The sequence below is a fragment of the Myiozetetes cayanensis genome, unplaced genomic scaffold (genome assembly GCF_022539395.1).
Source record: "Myiozetetes cayanensis isolate MyiCay16 unplaced genomic scaffold, myiCay2020 scf5-8, whole genome shotgun sequence".
NCBI classification, from domain to species: domain Eukaryota; kingdom Metazoa; phylum Chordata; class Aves; order Passeriformes; family Tyrannidae; genus Myiozetetes; species Myiozetetes cayanensis.
This window is the reverse complement of record NW_026087742.1, coordinates 67,226,577-67,245,530: the sequence shown is the minus strand read 5'-3', so window position 1 is coordinate 67,245,530 and position 18,954 is coordinate 67,226,577. Positions and strand designations below refer to the sequence as shown.

The 18,954-nt window shown below is 40.9% G+C and overlaps 1 protein-coding gene across 1 annotated transcript; it reads left to right on the top strand.

Moving 5' to 3' along the window:
- The first annotated feature begins 1,535 nt into the window (after positions 1-1,535).
- Positions 1,536-17,877, top strand: FBXL3 (F-box and leucine rich repeat protein 3). Its single transcript, XM_050331862.1, has 5 exons — positions 1,536-1,739; positions 5,963-6,326; positions 8,435-8,557; positions 11,710-11,881; positions 15,503-17,877. The coding sequence occupies exons 2-5, from the start codon at positions 5,964-5,966 to the stop codon at positions 16,144-16,146; spliced, it is 1,302 nt and encodes a 433-aa protein (XP_050187819.1). The 5' UTR covers positions 1,536-1,739; position 5,963; the 3' UTR covers positions 16,147-17,877.
- The last annotated feature ends 1,077 nt before the right edge of the window (positions 17,878-18,954 follow it).

The following is an 18,954-nucleotide window of genomic DNA, read 5'->3' as shown; positions in this document are numbered from 1 at the left end:
AAAAGATTATTTCCTCATAGAAACTCAAAATTAAAATGCACATTTCTCTGACAAAGTGACAAACGTTCCCATCTCTATGCAAGTCTCTTTTTTTCCACTAATAATTTCAAAGAACTAGGAAAAAAAAAAAAAAAAAGCTTATTTTTTAGCAGACTTTCAGTATCCAAGGTAATGTATTTATATACAGTGCTTCTCAAAGACCTCAGGTATGGTGATGTTTCAGCAACCACTGAAGAACTGTTACTCCGTTTCAAAGCCATTTCAAGACTGGGGAGAGCACTGGATCACATCCAGTTGTTTCCAAGAAACTTAGTTACAGGAATTGGAATCATAACAATTCAAGCAGTAATTTATTGTATATCTTGCAATGAGTGAATAATTAAGTTTGGGGAATCTCAACAAATGTAAAGAGTTCAGTCTTGTACACTGCTGAAAAACAAGCTGTATTGGGGTGCATCACATATGCGGGGGACACATGGTAACAAGGCATTTGCAGCCCATGGGAAACGTTACAAATCACTTTGTTTTCTCTGCCTGGCAGTATCCCAAGCACATCATTCCCAGTGCCTGCCAGCCCCAGGAAGCATTCATGGTTTGCTTACTCCATTACATCTATTCCTAAGGCTGGCCTGGCATGGAGCTTTCAAATCACAGAGAGAATTTGCTGTACCAGTGATGAAGATCTGGCTCTATTGCTGGTGCTATCCCGTGTGCCCAGGTGGCCAAGAATGCCAATGGCATCCTGGCCTGGGTCAAAAATAGCGTGGCCAGAAGGACAAGGACCGTGATTCTTCCCCTGTGCTTGGCACTGGTGAGGCTGCATCTTGAATCATGGTTTGGACCCCTCACTTCAAGAAAGACACTGAGACACTGGAGAATATCCAGAGAAGGCCAATGAAGCTGGCAAAGGGTCTGGAACACAAGTCTGACAAGGAGCAGCTGAGGGAGCAGTGGTTGTTCAGCCTGGAGAAGCAGAGGCTCTGGAGTGAGTTTCAACTATCTGAAAAGATAGTTGGTAGCCTGGTGGGGTTGGCCTCTTCTCCTAAGTAACAAGTGGCAGGACGAGAGGACATAACTCAAGCTACGCCAGGGGAGGTTTAGGTTGCACATGAGAGGGAATTTCTTCCCAGAAGGGGTGATTAGATATTGTAACGGGCCCCCCAGGAAAGAGACGGAGTGACCGTCCCTACAGGTGGACATGGCACACAGTGCCACGGTCTAGCTGGCATGGGGGGAGGGGGGGGGAGGGATGTGTTCATAGGTTGGACTCGATGATCCCTGAGGTCTTTTCCAATCCAGACTGGTTCTGAGATTTCCCGCGGTACCCCTGCGTACTTCCCTGCTCCCTGCCTGCCCGGGGCGGGCGGTGCCCAGCCGTGGCGGGGAGGGGAGCAGCGGGCTGGAGGAGGAGCCGCCGCCGTCCCTCAGCGGGAGGCGCCGCCATGGCGGCAGAGCAGGGGAGGGGCCGCGCCGCCTCAGCGCCCGCCCGCCCGCCCGCCGCCATTTTGGCTGCGCCGCGTCGCTTCCGCCGCTGGGAAGTAAACAGAGAGGGAGGCAGGGAAGGAGCGAAGGAACGACGCGGGCGGGACGGGACGGGACGGACCCGACCTGACAGCCGGGCGGAGGAGGCGGTGGCGCTGCTGGGGTCGACTTCAGCGGAGAGAGCTGATGTGGCCGGAGCGGAGGCGCCAGCGCGGCCCGAGCCCCGGTTAATGCGAAGCGCAGCAGGGAGCCGCCAGGTGAAGGGACGGGAAAGGGGCGGCGGCGGCGGCGGCGCAGCGGGACCTTCCTCAGGGTGCCAGACCTGGGGAGCGGGGCCCGAGCCGCGGGGCCGGCAGAGCCCGGGGGCCGTGGGAGCCCCGCGGCGCCGCGCCCCGGGCCGGGCCGGGCCGGAAGGAGCCGACCCTGAGGGGATCCTGCCCCGGCAGTAGCGGGAGAGCCTTAAATCCTAGTCCGCCGGGTTTGTGGGGGGTCGCTGCCCCGCAGCCTTCCTGCGGTAGCCGTGATAAAGTGAGAAACCCTCCGTCGTGTGCAGCGGAACAGGTTGTTCGCGGCGATCGGGGTTGGGTTCGTGTCTGGGCATCCCCCCCGGCTCTGTGAGCCCGTGCCCCCCGCAGCGCATCCCTGCTGTTCCCAGATCAACCCTTCCGTAGCGGGAGAGCAGGGAGCTCGCTGGGCTCTGGTTCCTGGGAAAGCGTTATCAGGAGGGCGCTGAACGGCTGTGCACGGCCGTTTGTTTCGCTGGGCTTTGGTGGTTTGTTTGTTTTGTTTGGTTGGTTGGGGTTTTTTCCCTTTTTTGAACTGCCGTTGTGTTCTGGCTGCACCTTACTCGGCAATAAAAACAATGTTGAGCACGTGCTTTGCTCCTCCTCCTCCTCCTCCTCCTCGGTGGCTGAACTGTGTGATTAGGCTTGGACGTGACTTTTGCAAACAAGATAGTGTGGGTTGTGCCCGGGTGCGGAGTTCAGAAACGAGTCGGTAAAATAGGTGGGGAAACTTACTTGGAAAGTCTTGAGGAGTCGGGCATCCGGATTTCATCCGTCTCTCTGCCCTGGTAGAGTTGGGTATTTTTGTTGGTTTGGGGGTTGTTGTTTCCACCCTGGCCTTTCCGTCGAGATCTTAGATTCTAAAGCCAAGTTGTTTATAGCAGCAACTTGGTAAAACTGGCCGGTGATATGTGTGTCCTGAGTATGTATGCCAGGGAGAGTTAAAAGCAAGATTGGTGGTTCAGGCATTGGTAAGAAGTGGCAAGTAATCATCCTTTGAAAAAGAGGTTGTACCTGTACAGTACAATGCTAGCATGGAATTTTGCATCCGTGTTTTCCTCGTTGAAAAGTTGGCCCGGGATTCAAAATGGTTCAATCATTTAGACTATCAGATACATTAATAAAAGTGATCTGAACCATGTTTGCCTGTTCCTAGATAATATTCCTAACCCTGTTCCATATTAAATATGCAGACAGGTTTACTTTCTTAAGTGGCCTTATTTTTTTAATAAATATCTTTTTGGACGGCTCTGCAGACTTCTGTAGGCAAATACGCATTCTTTGAATTTTGTATTTGTTTTATTATTAGGCATGTTAAGAGGCTGAAAGCAGTTACATTTTTAAAAAACTATTCCAATACATTAAGTTCTGAAACAAGATGCCAGAAGTTAGATGAACAGAATGTTTAAAAATTAGATGACAAAACAGTCATGCAGTTCTTAAAGTCTTATTTTTCGGTCTTGAGCTTAGACATTTTTTTTCTCTTTGGAAAAAGTTCCACAAGAAAGTATTTTTGAAAAGTTATGCTTAATCTCTCTTTTTAATTACAAGAGCATCCAAGATGTCAGTAACAAAAAAGTCTGGAATTGTTTTTTTCCCCATCGGCTGCTTTTCAAGCCATGGCACTTAGAACATGTAACATTTTCTTGGAAGAATGTGACCTGAAATTCATCATCAGTATCGCTCTAGTGATGGCCTTATTGTCTTTTTTTTTTTTTTAATTTGCTGTTCATAAAAACGTGAGACAATACCCAACAACTTTCAAGAGTGGTTTTTGATTTGTAACCAGCATATATTACCTACTTAGAACTCATTCCAGTTAGCTCAGAGGTGCAGATTGTGAGTCGTCTGTTGATGACCTGGTCCTCTCCAATCACCACATCTCAGAGGCCTTTTCACCAGTTTTGTCAGTGGCAGCTCACTCTTGGTCTTTTCTAAAAGGGAGAGAAAAAGTGAAGGAACCCCCTACCTTAATGCAGTGATAAAAGTAGCCCACCTAACTAGAGAATTTCTGCACGTGTATTACCTTACTAACAGAAGATGAGACAGTAAGGAAGTCTCAGAGAGCCAAGTCTTAACAGTACCTTGTGTAGCTTTTTCCAGATTAATGAAAGATGGCTTTCTGTAGACTTAGACATCAAACATGCTGTCCTAAATTTGGCAAGTGAATAGCTTGCCTGTGGTAAATGCCTGTTATAATCGTAGTTGTTTGGAATATCTGTTTAGCCTAAAATTTAAAGGAATGTTGTATTTCAGACTGGCTTATTGTAAATATTATTCTTGTGCTGTGGTGAGTAGTTATCTCAAACAGAAACATGACAGGCTTGCGGTGGATTTACTAATTAATTCTTGATTAATTATAAGTTTAATTCAGTTTTCACAGTTGCAAAATCCAGTTTCTTTGTATTTTTGTTAATTGCAGATGGTTCTGAGTCACTGTTCAGTTTTCTTGCTTCTGTTACTGGCTCAGCAGCACAACTCTCTCGGGCAGAAAGCCTGTTCTGGTAGATGAGCTGTGTTTTGCATAGTCCCATAGCAGGGAGCTGTGAATCACAGTAAACAGTTCTCAGGAAGCAAGCAGACATTTTTGCCCAGTACTGTTTTCATCTTCTACTTGCGCCTGGTTGCTACTGGGATTTAAAAAATGAAGCTGGAAAAAAATCAAGAGATAAATTTAGTTCGTCAGTCTTCCGTGACAGCATGCTCAGGTTTGCTTGCATCATTTTATCAGTGGCTTCAGACCTAAGTGATAGCTTGCTTCTGTCATGCGAGTAGCTAGGATTAAAGTCTTTTAAAGATAGGTAAGGAGGTGCTGGCTTTGAGAAAATAATCTGTATGCATTGGATTATAAGCAGTATAATTTTTAAGTTGCACTTAATTTTAAAAAGTGCTTCCAAACTCTTACTTACTTGCTGTACATAGCAGGGAAACTTAACTTTCCAGATCCCAGAAGGACTGGGCATATGATAATCTCATACATATGTTTGTACTTGAATGTAAACTGGAATGATTTCACTGTGGATGAAGTCTGTGTCTATCTTAGAAATCAGGGAAGTTAGGGGTGCTTATTCATTTCAAGCCCATCCCATCCCTGGATTCTCTCATCTTTTTAGAGACTGAAATTGAGCATATTGTCATTTAGTGTGAGGTCTCATTCACAGCTCTTTAGGACATGATGTGCATCTTAGTAAGGCTTTTAAAAATAGATGATCAGATACTAAATTCAGTTGTAAGATGGCATGTACGAAAGAACACAGTTTGAACAAAACCCGATGCTAGATTTGTTTCAGATGTGTGTGGTGGTAGGGGGTTTTCTCACTAATAATGTAATATAAGGTAGAACTTTAAGTTACATCATTATTGAAAAAGTATATGCTGTGAGAGATATGTATATGCTGAGTGAGATAACCTTTTGCCTCAGGCTTGCTGAATTTGATATAATTTTGCAGAAAGTTTTCTGACCATTTTGTAAACTTTTTTTGTGGGTTGAAACTTCCAAGCTGTTACTGGAAATCTTTCATAATCCCTATTTCCTAGTTAGTTGAAAAAATGAAAGCACACCACTGTTCTTGATGAAATATGTTTTCAAGGATACTGATTTAAAACAGATGCCTATTGAATTAATGTCATTTAAATAAATAAATACATTTTTAAAAGAAAATGTTCTTTCTGTCTGAGGGAAAAAAATATTTGGTCAGATACAACATCTGCAATATGCAGTGCCTGCTAGCCTGCTTACAGTCTTTATTTACTTCCTTACTTAATCTTTTCTTCCGCAGTTTCAAGTGTTGTTTCTAATGAATAGGACTGGGGCAGCAATATGAATGTCAGTGTTCAAAGAATGGTTTAGAATGTTATCTTTGGATTTAGTAGAACAACAGAGCGATAATCAACAAAACAGTAAAACGAATTAGGTTCAAAGTGTTCTCAGACACAAAAATAAACCACTGAGAGTGAATATTATAAATGGGTTGGCACTGTTAATGATTAAAAAAGCAATATTAAACATATCAGTTTAGACGATAATGTTGTTTCTAGACTACTACTTCGTTTTCAATTTGGGTTTTTTCCCTTTATGGCAGGGAAAAAAAACCTACAAAAGCATCGTTGCAGAAAACATTCTTTTTCACCTCCATAGTTTTCTGTTAATACTGTTCTCAGCTCTGTTCTCAAATTTTTTTTAACTATTTCTGTAGAATGAAACGGGGAAGGAAAACTAATGAGGCCAACAACAGTTCATCTGGAGAGACAACTGAGAAGGAATCCAAGAGACACAAGGTTACAGAGAAGAAAACCATCGTTGCACAGAGTCCTGACTGGGCGAACCTGCTTCAAGATGTTATCCTGCAGGTGTTTCAGTACTTGCCCCTTCTGGATCGTGCTCATGCATCCCAGGTCTGCCGAAGCTGGAACCAAGTGTTTCATATGCCAGATCTCTGGAGGTGTTTTGAGTTTGAACTGAATCAACCAGCTACATCGAACTTGAGGACTACACATCCTGAACTAATCAAGCAGATAATAAAAAGGCATTCCAATCACCTGCAGTATGTAAGCTTCAAGGTAGTGTATTTTATAGGCTTTTTAAAAACCATTTTTATTTTAAAAGAAATACGGCAGTGTAGTAAATGGCCTTGTTTTCCAGCTTAGTGTACTGAAGAAATGAGTTCTCTAAATGGACATGTAGACGTGGAGGTTACCTGCTAATTAATTTGTCTCTTTTGGGTGTATTTGCAGGACCAAAACTTGGAATAAGTCCTGAACATACTTTTTCACTGCCTTAATTCTGTTAGATGGAAATTTTTTTGTTTGGTGGTGTGGTCTTTTTGATTTTATTTTTTTTTTCTTTCTTCTTGTAGCAGCTTAGCTGCTTAAAATTCTGCCTCAGTGCGTGGACAGAAATACTTCAGTTCTGATACAACTGTATGTTTGGGTTCCTGCCTCAGAAATAAGTTTGATCACGATGCATAAATTGAGCATTTCCCCATTTCACATCCTGTAGGGAGTTGGATCTAATATTCATGGTAAGAAAACATCTCATACACAGAGAATTACTTCAGTGCTGTTAGTCAGCAACCAGTAGTTTTAATATTAAATTGTATGGGATTGTCTACTCAGCACAACTGCGTTTCAGTTAACTGGAAAAGTACATGGAATTTGCACAGGATGGTGTGTGTACTGATTGTGCCTGGCTGAGAAGTACCATTTGGTGAGAATTGGTTCTGTTCACACCACGGAATTGTCTTCAGCAGATGAAAGCCTTTAGTGGTAGGTTACCTGTCACTGTGTTTTGGAAGGGTGCTGTGAAAGTCATGGCAGTGTATGCATCAGCTGTGTGAGAAATTTGGAAAGCAAATGACTTCTGCAGGAAGGCAAACATTCTTGTTTCTGAGATCAGGCAGTTCTAATGTAGGAATCATCAGCATGTGGGTAGCTGAGGCACTTCTGCCTGATCACGTGTATTGTTACTGCTTGATTGCAGTGCCAGATACAAATTGTTATCACAGGGTTTTGCCGGGCTTTTATTGGTGTCCAAATAAAGAAGACTTACAGCTGTAGTGGAATGACCTTCCAGTGTCTTATCTGCTGTCTCTGTTTCTTTACACTGAGTAATTCTGAAGAATTTCAGATGCCCTTCACTTTCTTGAAGTTGTTGCTTCAGTTGTCCTTCAGTGTTGCAGAATACACAAGGCAGTGGGTGTAACACTGACTGTTACTCTGTAAAGGCTGAAAACATGAGGGGTGTCTTTTGTAGGCAAAGATTGGACTGTTGACAATGAAGGTTTTTCAGTGTGTGTTTGAGCAGAAAATGAACATTCAGTGGATTTACATCTATTGCTGACAAGGTAGTGTGGCTTACGGTTAGCTTAAATTTGATCCTGTGATCAAGCTTTGTACTGTTCTGTAGGTTTGCAAAGCCTGCTGTGTATAAGGGGTTATTCAGAAAGCATCTCTGAGTGTCAGGGGAAATCCACTGGAGGCACACTAAGCGATTGGGTTGTATAGCAAACTGACTAATGAAGGTTTGGGGGTTTGTGCTTTTGTGGTGGTTTTTTGTTTGTTTATGGGTTTGTGGTTTGGTTTGGGTTTTGGTGGTTTTGTTTGTTTTTTTTTTTGTGTGGTGGTGGTGGTGGTTTTTTTGTGGTTTTTTTTTTTTAAAGATGATTCATTGCATATCTGTTGTGGTATTAACGATGAAGGACCAATCATATAGGTTCATAGGATAATGCATTTAACTCTCCAGCAGCTCAGTATTATGAACTGAGTCACTCTAAAAAGAAGCAGCTTTAGCACACAGTAAAGGATTTATAGAATTCCTGCATTTCAGTAAGGAAGAATGTGAAGAGGAGTTGGTGTAGACTCTGGACCCAAATGAACCTCCACTTCCTTATTATTTGATGTGGATTGAGTATCTTGGAACAAACTGTGTAGCTGACCCCTCACCATGCTGTATTTTACCAAAGTGTTTAGTGGAGTAGTAATTTTTTAGCAAATTATCTTAGATTTTTTTGTATATACTTTTTCTGGAAAAAAGAATGATATTGATGGATTCCCATTGAGGTGTTTTGTGAGAGTTTTTTGACACCCCATTTCAAAAGGTAAAATGAAATAAAAAGTTAGAATGTGTTTGATGCAGTGTTTTCTGAACATGCAATCCATTTTGTTTTAAGGTGGACAGTAGCAAGGAATCTGCAGAAGCAGCTTGTGATATTTTATCCCAGCTTGTGAATTGTTCTCTGAAAACACTTGGGCTAATTTCAACTGCCCGGCCAAGCTTCATGGATTTACCAAAGGTATTTTAATATGAATATTTTTCCATTGCAGAGCATTGCAGTGTTTCATACAGTACTTCTATAATTTTATGAAAAGTTCTATCATAGGAATATGAATCTTTTGTAAAGAAAACTTTATTACTTTATTAAAACTTTATAAAGGGAGGAACTGAGATGTACTGCGAGGATATCTGAAGTTCCACTCATTCTCTGAATCATGTGAGATCTTAGTCCTGACCTTGTTCTTTCAAGTCCTCCTGTCTGTTGACCCCAGTGTAGTGCTGAACAGCGTGGTGCAAATCAAGAGGCTAGACACTTCAGGTCTGTGTGATTGTACTGTGGGGGATGTTTAGGACACAGTAATAATCAAATGAGGGGTAGAGTTTTATCCACGGAGACTTGCCGTAGGGCTTGTATGATCAATGAGCTCTCTTTGGAAAGCAACATGATCATGATTTTCAAATGCCATGTCATTCAGTCATGCATCAGCTTCTTAGATGAAGTGCAGTGTACTTCTGAAATTTTCAGTCAGATTTTTACCTGGCAAGTTTACCAAAAATCACATCTTGTTAAAAGGCGTCTAATCTACAAGATAACAAATCTCTTACACATGCTCCTAAAGAATTCCTGCTAGTGAGGTGTACTATTGCTAAGGAGCAGGGGAGTGGTTGTGAAGGGCCAGACACAACTAGACTATTAGCTAGATCCTGGTGATGTCATTGCTGGTGATGGCACAAGGACAAGGAGGAGCTAGAGACAGCAGAGGGAAAGGAAGTAGGCTATAGGGCTTAAGCAAGGTTACCTACAGAAGGATTATCAATCACTGTCCTTGCCAGTGGTCTCAGCCCCATCATGTAGTTCTCTTGAATATGTATTTTTAATGCTTGATTTTTTTTCAAAGAGGCTTTCCAGGTATTTAACTATTTTTGATACGAAGTTTTTCCTTTTTTGATGTGCTTTGAGTTGTGATGACAAGAAAACCTGAACGTAGTGAAAACAATCCACATTCTCAGTGTGTTAAGAATATTTTGTCCTTTCAGCTCTTGCTTATTTTTTTCTTTCTTAACCTGAATGTTGCTGTAGCTCTCTTATTTAACTGCCATTGGAGGGATATGTTATGGTCCTGTTCAGCTTGCTGAGTAATTATTTGTAGTTATTCATGCTATGGTCTTACTCAGCTTCAAGACTTCCTGTTTTTGTTCCCAATAGGTTTACACGTGGCCTTTAAAAATGTATTGAGAATGAAGCCAAAATTAGCTCTGGGAATAATTTACCTTTTGATGTTTACCACTCAAATAATACTATCACTGGTGTATGGGACCAGCAGCGATTTTGAAATTTTCCTGGACCACTAATGAAACTAAAGAATTGAATTGGACCATGGCTAAATTCTTGAGGGAAGCCTTTAGAAACAGGTCCATTAGATGAGAAGCACACAAAGATGAATGGATTTGAGAAATGGTTAATACTATGCAGTGGTTTGGGATTTTTTTTTATGGTGTGTTTTTTTTAAATTATTTTTATCAGACTGTATAGGAGATCTGAACTACTTTGCGTTATCTTTATCGGTGCTCTTCTGTTTTCAGGTAACATCGTGACATCTGGCAAATGTTTGGAAATCATTTTTAGCACGGTGTTGCTAGTCTTTTCACTAAGTGCATTCTACATAAATCTTTCAAAGAATCATACTATAGGCTACATATGTGGCAGTATTGACAAGATCAGCTTTTATATGTTGAGATATTGCCTGTCTTCCATTAGCACTTCAAACTAGAAGTTTCGAGTTACCTGTTTTTATGAACGCGGTTAACTTCCTTTGCCTTTTTACTTAACAGCCTTCTTAGTGAAGGGAATTACTTTCTAAATATAGAGAATAAAAACGCGGCGCTAATGCTTTCAGAGTAGAAAGTGGAAATATTATTAAATTATTATTAAATATTAAGTATTAATATAAGAATTAAAATATGAGCATATTTTACGATATAAATTATATTAAAGCACCTTTTCTTTGGTACGTAACATATGTAATCAGCATATTGCCAGTATAGTTGGAGTGGTCCCTAAAGCCAAAGTGCCTAAGATTCTGAGTTGAACTTTGTTTTCCATTTGTGTGAACTGACTTTGAAAGTTTGTGTTAGTGTGAAAATATTAATTCCTTTTCTAAATCTACTTCTGTGTGAGTTTTATCAAAACCCACAAACATACCAGGTAAGAATGAACAAATATTCTTGCCAGGCCTTCTCTCATGTAATTGTATTTAGGACTTGCACATGAGGCTAAGAGTGAAACAGTATTGAAATCAAAGTAGCAGGTCATTTTATGGAAACCTAACGTAGGACAAGGAGAAAATACTTTAAGTCTTCTGTTCGCTCAGTCTTGTAAGAAATCATAAAGATAAGCTAATTATTCGCTTCCTCCCTATCACAAGTGGTTTTTACAAGCACTGCTGTATCTGCTCCTTAGTCTGTGTTTCCCAGGTTAATGGTGCCTTGGGCTCTGTCTTTACTCATAGGTTTCAGTGGTTATGTAAAAATGCTGAGGAGCAACTTGGAGCACTGGACCTACATTATCTATGCTGCTTAATGAGTACTTAATTGGTCACTTGTTTCTTGGTTCTGTTTGGACCACTCTAGTTAGCTTTCCAAGATAAATCCATTCAAACCCTAAATCCTCTGGGTGGGTGGTAGGCAGGCAGTGGTATCGTTTGGCTTTGAATACAACATTACAGGGTTGCCACTCCTGACCTGATTTGCATCTCACCAGTGCGGTACAACTTGCCATGTGGGAATTCTTGTTCTAGAAGATGCTCCTTTTAGAGTGTGACTTGCAAATTATTCTCAAAACTAGGGCTTCTGGGCTTTCCCTTTGCTCACGGTCTTTCTCTAGGTTTAAATTTGTGCAGTGCATTGTCCAGGGTCAGGTTCTGGATTTGTGTTTAATATTAGACATTCTGATTTGCCCAATACATAGACAATAGCAAAAAGTTATTACACTTCCTCTACTAAAAAATGTCAGATTTAGTATTAATTTTTAGTTATGCAATATCAAAAGAATGTTTTTCAGCAAATGCTGTTAATAAGTACAAGAAAACTAAGATTGCTATGTACAGTGTAAAAACACTGAGATTTTTACTTCAGATTCTCCTGTTTCATTTAAACTTTTTTTCTTTCCAGTCTCACTTTATTTCTGCACTGACAGTGGTGTTTGTAAACTCCAAATCCCTCTCTTCACTCAAGATTGATGATACACCAGTAGATGATCCATCTCTCAAAGTGCTCGTGGCTAATAACAGTGACACACTCAAACTGTTGAAAATGAGCAGTTGTCCTCATGTTTCTCCAGCTGGTAAGATGCTGTGATTTTGTGGGGTGGGTTTTTTTTTATAATACATGCATTAAATTCAGTCTGAATTTAATGGGGAGGGAGGATGAGTGTGGAATTTACAGTAACTGTCACTGAAGAAAGTTCTTTCAACTGGGGATCAGACCATTTATCCTGCCACTTGCAGAGTAACTACTGAGCTAATAATAAAATAGTGCATGTCTGTTGTGGGCAAATAACTAACCTCATGTGAAACTTAAAGAGTATGTATTGGCTTAATAGTGCACTACTTTTACAATGACTAAGGATTCCAGCATAGTTAAGCTTTTTGGAATGCAGCTTCTTTTTCCACATTTTATTAGGTGTGGGTTTTGAGCGTTGCCATGCCATGGATTATGAAGATGCTGCTTTAGTAGTTCTGAAGGAAAGCAGTTTGATCTCTTGCTGGAGAATAAGTGCAGACAGCATCAACCCAGGGGAGATGAGACTGGGCTGTGCAGAACTTCCACCGTTACCAAATACACTTCATTAACACTCTGTGTTGGCAGCAAGAATGAAGCTTCTAGCAGAATGAAATCACTCAAGATTGCATAAGCCTTCAGCAGATACTAATTCTGTGAAATTCAACAATGCACAGCAAGTTTAAGATTTATTCACAGCCTGTCAGCTTAACACTTAGAGTTTTTCACTGAGAAATGAAAGAGGAATTGTAAATGAGATGCTGGCAACTTAGTTTTATTCCTCTTCTGAGGATGAGTGGAAACTACTGTAGTAGTTTCATAACTTTTCTTCATGCAAATACATTTCAGCTGGAAGTGTTAGATATATTATGTTTAAAATTCACCAGCAGGATTCCTAGTATGTGGGGAAAACCGTACTATAGAAGAGGGCATGTTATTGTAGTGGTAACAGAGAAAACAAACTTAATACCTTTTTCAGGTGTGGCTCTCAGACAAAACCTTTTGTTTGGTTTTGTATAAACAAATCCTGAAAATGCAGGTTTGTTGTGCAGCAGATTGGTCCAACAAAGTCTTCAGCAAGTTAACTGTAATGTTATTTCGTCCAAAGCTTCGTAATCATAGATAGGGGATTGCTTAAATTGTCTTTTCTAACTTAAAATTGTTTTTTGAGAATCTTTGTGTCTGAGAAGTATATGAACCATAATATGTCTGTCAGGAGGAAGAGACTCCAGCAGTAGTTTGTAGCTGGGCAGAGAGAGTAATTTCCTTGGATTTGGATCCAAGAGTAACCTGTCTGCTGTAGCAGACTTGGCTGGCTTGTGGCTAATCCTTGCTGGAAGGTTTTATGGGAACATCATACACTTCAGTTAATTTGGAAGGGAGCAGTTGTTTGACTGGTGCGTTCCGATTGATGTATCTGGTACGTTTTAAATTGAAGGAACAGTGGGTAAGAAATGGTCATACCTGTTTAAGGAGCAAGGAGCACAACTACTGCTGTCCTTCATGGAGTGGAGGTGAATAGATTGGGATACTAGAGAGTGCTAAGCAAACAGCAGCAGTTTGATTGCTTAATTCAGGTATGGGTGTGCCTTGAGATGGAGAAAAAAGTGGATGTACTGAGTTTGTGTGGCAATGTGTACCTGGGGAAGGGGGGGGAAGAGGGGCTATAGGGATGGCTCCTGTGAGGACCTGGTAGAGGCTTCCCCCGTGTCCAACAGAGCCAAGGCCGAGCCCATCTGTAACAGTGGTAGCCGGATAACACTTTTAAGAAGGGAAGAAAGATACTGCAGGAGAGCTATTGCGGCTGGAAATAGGGGTGAGAATATGTGGGAGAAATAACTCTGCAGACACCCAGGTCAGTGGAGGAGGAGGTGATCCAGGCACGAGGGCTGAGATTCCCCTGCCAATGTATGTTTGCTATCAGGACTTGACCCTTTGGGGGACACTGGAGGACTGCACCCCATGGAAGAGACCCACGCTGGAGCAGTTCCTGAAGAACTGCAGCCTGTGAGAAGGGCTCCTGCCATGGTAGCAGTGCTCCACCAACTTCTCCAGTGGGAGTCCTTCTTTTGAAAGTGCCTAAAATACTGTATTATGTCAACCAGTCTTGGCATTCTGAAACAGCATGTCTGAGTCTGCCTGAAGGGAGTGGTTGTAGTAGCCTTTCTATTGCTATAAGAGTAACTTTTATGGTTCAAGCATAGGAAATGGTATCAGGAGTATGTAGAAGGTACCCAGAATTTTGTAGGTTCTACTTTTGTTGTTCTAATTTTGTACTCCAGTCTTAAAAAAAAAAAAAAAAAAAAAAGCCAAACAAACAAAGCCCCTCCCAAAACCCTGTATTTTTATTTCATCTTAGATCCCATCCCTTCCTCCTAAAATGAAATAAGTATGTCTATACTTATAAACTGTTTTTAGAGGAAATGGTTGCAATAAGAGTTGAGTTAAAATTCTGCTTTAGTTTCATTCATCTAACAGAGTTTTTTATATTTGAAATTATAATATTTGGTAGTTAGAAGAACTTCCCATGCATGTGCCCTTGCAAGTCCTTGGGTGGAAAATACATACTCTTTTGGTGTATATATGTTATATACATACGTGTTTATACATTATATTCATGTTTTTGCAGTGATTTTTTTTAAAAAAGCATATTTATGTTCTGTCTAGGCTTCTTTTAAGTCTCATAGCTGCATCTTAAAATAACTGCTGTTTTCTGGATTTCTTCATGTTGCTTCAGAGCTATAGTGTATTGAGCTTGGGTTTTTCAGTTCCACCTTAAACGCTATGTTCTCATCTCCTCTATTAATGGAAAGGCTGTATCCCACATTTCACGGGTTTCTGGGTCACATGAAATGCAGAGGACTGGATGCTTTTTTTTAGTGCTTTTTATTTTTTTCAGTACTGTTCCAGTATGATACCATCGCTCCTATGTACAAATAGGATGAGTGGAAACCTTAGACTGAACTGAATTCTTTTTGTTAATGTTTTTGTCTTCTGTGAGCAGCAGGTTATAATAATTCATTAAATGGAGAGTCTGGAAATTGCTGTTCTAGAAATTACTGCTCCAGATTTTTAGTGTTTTGCCTCTTTTTTTTGCTGTAGCTTTTCGAGATTTAAATATTTATACTTCATTAGAAAGAACAAATACTGACTGCAGCAGCTTCTGTATTCAGTTAAAATCTAGCATTGATCTTACATTTGCTTTCTGCAGGTGACAAACTTCTTTCACAGTTGCTTTGTTGGCCACAGAGCAGACAGCAGTTCTTACAGAGCAGGCTAGGGGATTGCTTTTATCATGAGTAAGGACCTTTTACAAAAATGAAGTCAAGTATATGTGGTCTTAGAGCAGGGCAGAACAGTCAGAATATGCTATTTTTATATTTGTCGTTTCTGTTTATATATTTGTAAACTTCTTTGTTTCCTGAGCAAAATAGTGATGTAGTCGCATTGTGTGTCTGTCTTACTGTGTAGGTGCAGAGAGGTCATAAGGTCATGCTTGTGAAAAAGATTAATTTTCATGTTGTCCACTACGATTTTGTTCTGATGCTAGGTCTTGGTTACATGTTGAAATTGGTGGTCTTTGCACCCTCCTGACGTACATAAACAAATGCACTCCTGTGTTTCTTGTTCAGTTATTAGTACAATTTATCTGTGCAACCCCTTTCATAATGTTCTGTTCTGCCAGGTATCCTTTGTGTGGCTGACCAGTGCCATGGCTTACGTGAGTTGGCCCTGAACTACCACCTGCTGAGTGATGAGCTGCTGCTTGCTTTGTCTTCTGAAAAACACGTCAGGTTAGAACACTTGCGCATTGACGTTGTCAGTGAAAATCCTGGACAGACTCAGTTCCACACGATTCAGAAGAGCAGCTGGGATGCTTTCATCAAGCATTCTCCTAAAGTAAATTTGGTAATGTACTTTTTCTTGTACGAGGAAGAGTTTGACCCGTTCTTTCGTTACGAAATACCCGTCACTCACCTGTACTTCGGAAGATCGGTCAGCAAGGACGTACTCGGCCGCGTTGGGATGACGTGTCCTCGGCTGGTTGAGCTGGTGGTGTGTGCCAATGGATTGCGGCCGCTGGATGAGGAGCTGATCTGCATTGCCGAGCGGTGCAAGTACCTGTCAGCGGTTGGCCTAGGAGAATGTGAAGTCTCTTGCAGTGCCTTTGTTGAGTTTGTGAAGATGTGTGGCGGTCGCCTCTCTCAGCTTTCTATCATGGAGGAAGTTTTGATTCCTGATCAGAAATACAACTTAGAGCAGATTCATTGGGAAGTTTCAAAGCATCTCGGTAGAGTCTGGTTCCCGGACATGATGCCCACATGGTAAAGTCCTTAAGAGACTCCAGGGCAGATGGAATAGCACCTTCAACCCAAGCTTACCGTATTGCGATAAGCACTTATTTAATAATACAGATTTTACTGCAGGTTAATTCATTGCTTGATTAGAAAATTAATTTTTCTTGTAAAAATTATTTTTGAACTCCAGATGCAAAACCAGAATTCACAGCTCCAAAACCTGTTTTCATCCAAACGGCAACGTGGTTTGTTTTAGATTTGATCTTTTTCATTGAAAGTGATCTCAAATGTTTTTGGAAATTAAAAAAAAAAAAAAAATCTAACATATTGAAATACCTGCAAAATATCAGTTTTAATATGCTGTCCTTTGATTTAGATAGTAATATTGAATGAAACCAGATTTGATCTTAAAAAAACAAAATTCCACCAAAATTGCATGCTTTTGCTGCAGACTGTAGCATTTCTAATCCAGTCACCTAGATGACAAGATGAAGTTTGTAAGTGTTTAGTAGCCTGTGAAATATACACAGTTATATAAAAATCATAAAAGGCAAGAGCAATACACAGTCATAACAGTTTAGACAACTAAAATAGTAAGTTTGCTACCTTATTCAAACAGTAGTGTGAGCTACCAAAAGCAGTGTGGGGTTTTTTCCCCCTCTCTACGCATTTTAATGTAGTTTGCTTATGGGGTCTCAGATCTGCATCTAAACCTGTTTTAAGGTACTTTATGTCTAGCTCAGGAAGCGAAAGCATTCTGGGGGAAAATGTAGATACATTGTATTTAAAAACACATTGTAGTTAATGAGCTTTTCTTGCACATTAACCGGCTTGGCAGCATACAGTGAGATGGAATAATGTACAGTTTGTGAAATGAACCCAGCAATGTTCTGACATGGGTGTGAATAAGGTGAGACAAGAAAGGTATAATTTGAATGGTGACCAAGAACCTTTTCACAAAACCTTAGACCTTTTGGCTGCTTTCAGTTTGAGAGAAATGACATTGTGACAGTTGCTTAAGCTGTATAAACTAACTGTATACTGTAAATCTGGTTTGGAAATGTTTATGTACAAAGTGGATGTTTGATAGATAATCATTTTGTATACCTTTAATTCAGCTAGTTCTGTCAGTTCATAATATTTAAAAACCCAAAAGGAGTAAACTTGGTGAAGTAGAGCAATAGGCAACAATTTGTTTTGAACATTTGATAAATCAGTTTTATTAAAGGAAATTTTTAGTCTGTAGGTGGTGTAGGCAAGGCATTGCCTGTGATCTGGGTGTGGCTTGTGACTTAATTTCTTACTGCCAACAGTTATGTTCCTTTCTCTTTGACGTTGCTGATTGGTATCACTTAAGGCATTGACGTGACAGCTGCATGTGTGGCAGGTGTGGTCAGCCATCAGCAAGGCAGAGCCGCTCCGGCTGCAGGCTGGGCTGAACTCTCGCTTGAGCTGTGCAGCTCCTTCTGGTAGTGAGTAGGTTTCCTTCATTTCTGACTTCAGTAATGTTTATCCATATGTATAGCTCAGCATAATACACTTATGAGTGTATTTAAGTTCATAACTATTTTTTGAGCAAACAATGCTCAGCGGACTGGACATCTTTATAGAGGAGTTAGATGTTTCTGTAGAGCTTTGATTTAAAACTTGCATTTTATTAAATACGCGGGTTTTGTATTAGAATTTGTTAAATTAATGTAATACTATAATTTGCTTTTATTTGTATAAAAGGTGTCAATATATTTAGTCCGTAAAAGTAAAAGAGCTCCATGTTTTTTGTAACCTGACTCTCAGAACTGCCTGTATTATAAGGTGGAGTAACACTTGCAATGTGGGGAAGAGGATGAGTTTTCACTACCTTTAAGTGAGGCAATGCCCCTAGTAAAAAAAAAAGCATGAGTAAAGACTCAACGACACAGCCACTGGAGAAAGCAGGTGCTTATCCTGGAGCCTGGCAGTAAGGACAGTCCCCGGGTTCCTACTGTTGGGCGAGTACTATGAGTACCACCTGGCTGTGAGATGCCAGGTGTGATCCTACTAGTTCTGCTCCTCTGATTTCAGGAGGAGGCTGTCCATCTCAAATGCTTGAGGTCAACAGGTGATTTTCAGTGACAACAACAGATCATCAGGTGCACAGGAGCTGTTTGTGACATCTAACACTTGCTTTTTAAGTGACAAAAGTGTAGTCTTTATGGATCTGTTCTGGGCTTGTGTAAACTTTGCAGAAGTAGCCTATTCATCAGCTCTGTGTTCCTCTGGATCTAATTCTGAAGGCTAACTCAAGGATTCTGGATTCTGCCTACAAAAGAGCACTGCACCCAACAACTTCAGCTAATTCTGGTGCAGTAATTGTTCAGCAGCTGCACCTCTTCCAGGACTGCAGTTTGTGCTGGTGGAGCTTATTCCTACCCAGCTCTGCATTCAGTCTGAACAATTAACTTTCACAAACCACCCCCAGTTGAGAGGCTCTCTCTCCAACTCTGTGCCCAGCAGGAATAAATACTTACCTCAGAAGGAACTCATGTATGCTAAATAAAGGGCAACTCCTACATTGATAATTGGTACCTTTAAACTGAAGGTGGAATTCCAAGTGTGAAACAGACTTGGAATACACACATGGCTGTGTGGAAGAATCCTCAAGTGACTGGCAGTGTGATCTGTTGCTGAATGCACCCAGCGTTCACCCCAAACAGCTGCTTCTTGCTGCTTCTGCCACCAAGGGATGCAGTATCCTTGACAAATACCTGTCCTGTTGTCTTCGTCTTTGTTGCCAGAAATTTACTGTTGTCTAACTTGCAACGAATACATGCTAGGATATAATTTTCTCGAATCAACTCCT

Coding starts and splice junctions, on each gene's coding strand:
- FBXL3 (XM_050331862.1), top strand. CDS start 5,964: ATGAAACGGGGAAGGAAAACTAATGAGGCCAACAACAGTTCATCTGGA. Junction 6,327..8,434: donor TGCAGTATGTAAGCTTCAAG/GTAGTGTATTTT, acceptor TTTTGTTTTAAG/GTGGACAGTAGCAAGGAATC. Junction 8,558..11,709: donor GCTTCATGGATTTACCAAAG/GTATTTTAATAT, acceptor TTTTCTTTCCAG/TCTCACTTTATTTCTGCACT.